The sequence below is a fragment of the Pistacia vera genome, unplaced genomic scaffold (assembly GCF_008641045.1).
Source record: "Pistacia vera cultivar Batoury unplaced genomic scaffold, PisVer_v2 Contig123, whole genome shotgun sequence".
Taxonomy (NCBI): domain Eukaryota; kingdom Viridiplantae; phylum Streptophyta; class Magnoliopsida; order Sapindales; family Anacardiaceae; genus Pistacia; species Pistacia vera.
The window spans coordinates 455,634-461,886 of NW_022195282.1; the positions used below are offsets into that span (position 1 = coordinate 455,634).

A 6,253-nucleotide genomic window follows, 5' to 3' on the forward strand; every position below is an offset into this window, starting at 1 on the left:
AAAGTGTAATTTTTTTAAAAATTAAATATCGCTTATCTTATCTTGATAATAAGAGGAAAAAAATGGCAATATATATATTAAATTATTTAAATAATTATGTGTGCAAGCTGAAGTTTTTCCCACCTGTGAAATCGGAGCAAAAAAGTAAGATGGGAGAGAGTTCAAATTTTTTTAGCTGTATACAAACTTAAAAAGTCACTTATATTGAAATATAAAACGAAGGGAGTAGTTTGCGACTATCGTAGCACAAACAAATGAGTGTGGCAGCTGAGTACTAATAGTTCGGAGAGGTTAGAGATTTGGATTATACTTTGCTTGTTAAAATAAGCTAAAATTCAAGATTTCAATCAATCAAATGACTGCTCAATGCCCACAACACCAGCTGCCCAGGTTTCGCATTCTCTTCAAATTTAGGCCAATATACTTTCCAATGTGTAATAAATTATAATAAGAAAACGAAATAGAAAAGGAATTTGTAAGTTTGATGCGAGAGCCAGAGATCAGATAATTGTAGTCTGTTATTTAGTCGACATCATATTTTCCGAAAAATATATCATCACATCAGTGGCTCTAAAGTCTCGATTCATTTCAAATCAGAGAAGAAAAAAACAAAAATCAAGATGAAAAAAGAGTTTCGGCTCAGAAGGATCCATTGGTGTTTATAATCACTAGGGATAATTTATCCCTCATAAAATAGGTAGTTATCAACATCACAGCCTCATACTCTTTACTCGCAACCACAGAAATGATACAATCCCCATTATGGGAAAAACTTTAAATATAAAACCTAAACCTTAAACATAAACCCTAAAGCTTAGATGGCAATTCTGTGAGTGTGTGCGTGAGATATACAGAGAGAGATGGTGAGACCTAGCTTAACCGGTACATATATATAGAAGAAATCTGCAATAGGGTTAGGGTTCCTTGGCTGTTCGTAAGTGCGATGAAGCAACTCTCCGTATTGAATTACGACACTGCCCCTTTAGTCATGGGCCTGGTCCATCTGAACCTTAACCTTTAGCCCATTCGGCTCTTACGGCCCAATCTTCTTTTCTTTGTTAGCTTACAGTAAGGATATTTTTGAAAATTAACAGAAAAAATATGACGTTCCAAATTAAATTCTGCAATTATCTCAAAGTCTAAAGATGGACAAAAAAAATTGGGGATAAATTTGTTGAGGTTAATAGCTATTATTAACCCACCTTTAAGTAGTTCAAATGGTAGGACAGGCGCTCATGGTTATACTGTGTTAGGACGTTGCAGAATGAATTATTGTATATTTTATTAAAGACACCATTTTTGTTTCTGTTTGAAGAAAAATATTCCCTGCCTCAACTCAAGTCTCAAAATAAGGTTAATAAAATATCACAAAGAGCTATCTCATTAGATTATGCATGAGGAGGACCATATGAATTCAAATTACAGGCTCATGTTTTACATTGACCAAGTTGCTGAGTAACCAACCAAACACTTTGGTAGTTAACTGGTAGCCTTCTTCTCTGTCTCTGAATGTGGTCAGAACTCAGAAGACTATTCTTCCATGGATATAGCACTAAAGCTAAATCAAAAAACAAAAGTTTAGAATTTAGTCAAACATCCCAGATGGGTTTTTCAATTGCTGAATCACCATGTGAAAGCTGCTGGTGGAAGGGATTCATTATTGGCATTCTTTGCTGGCTCATTGCTTCAAGTTCCATTCTTTGTTGATGCAACTGATTATGCTGTTGTTCATGTAAATTGGTTGGCCTTGATCCTCCAATCCCCAGAAAATCAAGTGTCATCACATCACCACCCCCACTACTTCCTCCAAACCTTGATGGTCCTGTCGAGTTACGTTCTATTCCAGGTCTTGCCTGTATCAAGCTTGAACTACCACTACTATCTTCATGCTCCATGTTTTTCAAGAATTGGTTTTGCTCACCACACGTGTACATACTAGTAAAGATTCCCATATCATTCATTGCTTGACTTCCTGTACCAGTATCAAAAAGTTGTGATATTTCTTGTGAGGTCTTTGGCGTGATATGGTTAGTGAATGCACCACCATTGATTCCAACCATGTTTGACTGGTCCGGCTGAGATGGAAAGTGTTCATATGAGGTATTATGCTGCTGAATGACTCCATAAGATGGTGGTTTGATCGAAGATAGCTGGTCAGGACCTGCCATGCTACTAGAAAAGCTCTTTTGCATCATGGGAGAGTTTATACTATTGCTTGCGGTTGCACCCATCTGGGCTGCTTTCTGCAGCAAGGCTGTTGCTGACATGTGAGCCGTTCCCGAAATTTGGCATCCATTTTTACTATCTTGGAGATAGTTGAATCCCGATGCGGTATTGGAGCTAAGCTGGAGGCTTGAAGAAGATGAGGAAACGGTTCTTGGAGCGCCAAAGAGAGTCCCGGAGCTGCTGGAGAACATACCTCCTCCCATGTTCATGGACTTAAAAGGCATTGGGACTAGATCTTGAGGAAGGGATTTGAGGGGGTTTTTGGGGTCGAAATTGTTCAAATCAGACATTCCAATGGATGTATTGGTAGCGGTGTTTAAGGGCATTGATGACATAAGCTCTGGCATCTGGCTTTGCATGTTTGATCCAATGTTGTTCATCAGTCCTTGGTTTACTTTGTTGTTTTCTTCAGCCAATGCATCACAGAAAGCTCTGTGGGTAATGAAGCTATCTCGTCTGCGTCACAAGGATAAGCAGTGGGGTCATATTAGGTTTTTTTTTTTTTTTTTTTCTTTCTTTGTGATAATAATAAAAAAGAATGATAAGACTTTGTAATCTAGGTGAAGACAGAGATCAGAGAAAGACAGCGATTTCAAACTTGATTGCAAAAAAGGCGTCAAAAAGAAAGCGTAAAAGTGTCTATCTTATGTCGGCCATTTTCTAATGTTTATTTGATCACAAAGCAAAAGACAATCATGCAAAATCTTAAGCTAAGAAGAAAAAAAAAAGCCTAATCGCAGTATAGTGCCAACTCTGCCTAGGCCTCAATTGACAGCCTTCGAAGTCGAGAATTTACCATGCAAAACCAATTCTCTTATCTATAAAAATCGCCAAAAAGAGGCAAATTTATATTATATGCAATATATGTTATATGTTAGGTTCACCTGGAAAAGATGGTTCCACAATCACATTTGTATTCCCTGGTACCACAGGTCTTTTGATGAGCTTTCCAATCCGATTGCACTGCATATTTCTTGGAGCATTTGTCGCATTTCCATTTCTTCTCCCCATGTTTACGGCTGAAGTGCTTTTTGATGCCAGTAAGGTCTCCTAATGCGCGAGCTGGGTTGTGGTGAACACATGTTGGCTCGGGGCATATATAAACCCGTTTTCTGACCTCTGTTGTAGTCCTTTGCCTGAGTTTCCACGGAAGATTATGGCCTCTCCTGTGTAACTGTAGGTTTTGGTCCCTCTGAAATCCCTTGTTGCAAATCTCACACACGAACCGGTTTGTAGCCATTAGGGTTGTTGGTGATAGGGCAATAACTTCAGCATTTGGATCTGAAACATAATTAGCATAATCTTGTTCAATTCATGATCAAAATGTATAGTTAAAGATATTTGAAAACAAGTTGACTAGTCAAAGGCTTAAGTCCAACTGACACAGTGGTGTAATTCCATGAGATAGATTCATGGCCCCATAGTTTAGAACAGGCAAAAACAAAAAGAGATACTAAAAGTACAATCAAGCAAATAGTACTTCTCGGCAATAATTGTAATCTGTTAAGCAATAATTGGACTTTTCATGTAACCATCTTTTTTTTTTTCTTGGCGAAAATCAATCGGCGCCTTTAGTTATGATCATAATTAATTCAAGGAACTATACTTTAGTTCTTTGGAATTGGATCAAATCCACCTTCACATTTATGCTTGCATAAAAACTTCAAAAATCTGAGAAAATAGTTTTAGAAATCGAACTGCCAAGAATACTTCCATTAATTCTTGAAAATCATGTTTCAATACTCAAAACCGGCCATGACAAATTTAGAAATCATGTTGGTTGATCAAAGGTTGGCCATGTGCTGGATGTCATAAAAATAATAAATGTTGTTTTCTTATTACTAAGAACACGACTATATACATAATTAGTATAAAAAACATAATTGAAGTTGATGGGGGTGGTTGAATTTGCCTGGAGTTCCCGGGAGATTCCTTTTCTTCTTTGCAACCGGTTGTTGTTGTTGTTGTTGAGAGGTAGAGCCATTGCTGTTAGTTGCAGCAGAAGGTCCTGAAGTGGAACCCTGTAAGTGATTCTGTAGGTTTTGTTGGTGCTGCTTTTCTTGATGCTGGTGGACTTCTTCCCCCGTATTTCCTGAAGAGAGGCTCCCTTCGTCACCTGTGATATTTGACATTTGGAACAAAAGATTTTGAGATAATTATACAAAGTTTGTCTGTCTCTCTTTTTCCTTTTCCAAAACTCTATTGTTTCTTTCTTTCTTTCTAGTTGTTGGTTATCTCACTCAAGATGGGGGGCTTGTTTTTTGGTGTACACAAAATCAGGAATCTGCTCTCACTAGAGGAAGACAAAAACCAGGGAATTCTCCTTCATTTCAGGTGAAGAGGAGAACTATTTGCTACATAAGACTAACATTGAAATTTGGTCTTTCTTTGGCTTTATATAAATATAAATATAAATATATATATATAGTGTTCACAAGAGACAACTGCCTATCAAATGCCCCTGCTTTGTCATGGGTATTATAATAATTGCCATTTCATGCTTACTTCTTTATATTTTTATTAACCAACCTTATAAAACAATTCGTAGTATATAAAAGAGGCGTACCTCATGATTGACTCCTCTGTATATACTCTTTCACGATCACTGATCCAAGCTCAAACATNTGTTGGTTATCTCACTCAAGATGGGGGGCTTGTTTTTTGGTCTACACAAAATCAGGAATCTGCTCTCACTAGAGGAAGACAAAAACCAGGGAATTCTCCTTAATTTCAGGTGAAGAAGAGAACTATTTGCTACATAAGACTAACATTGAAATTTGGTCTTTCTTTGGCTTTATATAAATATAAATATAAATATATATATATAGTGTTCACAAGAGACAACTGCCTATCAAATGCCCCTGCTTTGTCATGGGTATTATAATAATTGCCATTTCATGCTTACTTCTTTATATTTTTATTAACCAACCTTATAAAACAATTCGTAGTATATAAAAGAGGCGTACCTCATGATTGACTCCTCTGTATATACTCTTTCACGATCACTGATCCAAGCTCAAACATCATCATATAATTTTACAAGCTGATATTCACTAGAGAAATGAGTTGTATCATGTCCCAGATAAATTATGTAAATTATGAATAAATTTTGGGCCCAGATACCAATATTTCATGTTCAATAAAGTTGTGAATAATGTTTTAACTTTTCAGCGGCAGTCAGATTAAGATCAGCTGGAGTATTATCATGTCCTAAGCTTTAGCTGCTAGTACTGAATTTTATTATTAGATAATTAACTTAATGTCATTAAGGCCAAAGGCATGTACGACCGGCTATTATTGAAGGTTAGCTCATAAACTAACAAGAGAAATGATTTTCAAAATGGTGCCAGGGTAAAAACTTCCTATGAGAAGCTAAAAAATTCTGAGAAGTGAGAACAAATATTTTGTTCATTTTCTGCTCAAGTTTTGCAGTGCAGCAAACTGATACCAGATGGTAAATTACTCTCAATTATTATATACCAAATGAATGAAAGGAACCCAAGATCAAACGGCTGTCTTAGTAATCAAAAGTGGTTAAGAAAAAGGTAAAGCAATCACCAATATGTTAAATAGCTTGTCTAATCCATGACCCCCACCAAGGGGACAACTGTATATATTTTCACAAGATCTGTTTAATTTACTGACCAGACATTGAGATTAAAATTGTCATGACAATAAACGTGCTGGTTTTAGGAATGTTATAGTGATCAGTAGTTAAATTGGTGAAATAACACACCTATTCATTCGTTTGTTTTATATGCTTTGCAACAACACCCTACTTTCTAGATACTCTTTTAAATCATGTAGCAAATTACCCATTTCATCAAATTTTTATAGAAATTTATGAAGGTGAAGCTTATTGTATCATTACATACTGTTTCTGTTATAAAGCTTGACGGTGCCGAACTTTATTTTGTCTCATTTGATCCAAACGATGGAAGGGAACAAACCAGTCCATGTCTATAGGTGTTTAAAAATTAACTCAATTAATGACATAAAAGATGTTGCTGGTTTGTTTTCTAGTAGA

At 36.2% G+C, this 6,253-nt stretch overlaps 1 protein-coding gene and 2 non-coding genes across 3 annotated transcripts; all 3 read right to left on the bottom strand.

Moving 5' to 3' along the window:
• Window positions 1-494: 494 nt before the first annotated feature.
• Window positions 495-567, bottom strand: LOC116117417. Its single transcript, XR_004125955.1, has one exon. It is a non-coding gene; the product is annotated as a small nucleolar RNA Z155 (small nucleolar RNA).
• Window positions 568-632: 65 nt separating this feature from the next.
• LOC116117406 lies at window positions 633-723 on the bottom strand. The gene has a single exon (XR_004125948.1). It is a non-coding gene; the product is annotated as a small nucleolar RNA R41 (small nucleolar RNA).
• Window positions 724-1,395: 672 nt separating this feature from the next.
• On the bottom strand, window positions 1,396-4,596 carry LOC116116231 (zinc finger protein GAI-ASSOCIATED FACTOR 1-like). Its single transcript, XM_031402328.1, has 3 exons — window positions 4,139-4,596; window positions 3,111-3,507; window positions 1,396-2,682 (listed from the first exon to the last, which is right to left on the bottom strand). Exons 1-3 carry the CDS (start codon window positions 4,356-4,358, stop codon window positions 1,590-1,592), a joined length of 1,710 nt encoding a protein of 569 aa, XP_031258188.1. The 5' UTR covers window positions 4,359-4,596; the 3' UTR covers window positions 1,396-1,589.
• Window positions 4,597-6,253: the final 1,657 nt, after the last annotated feature.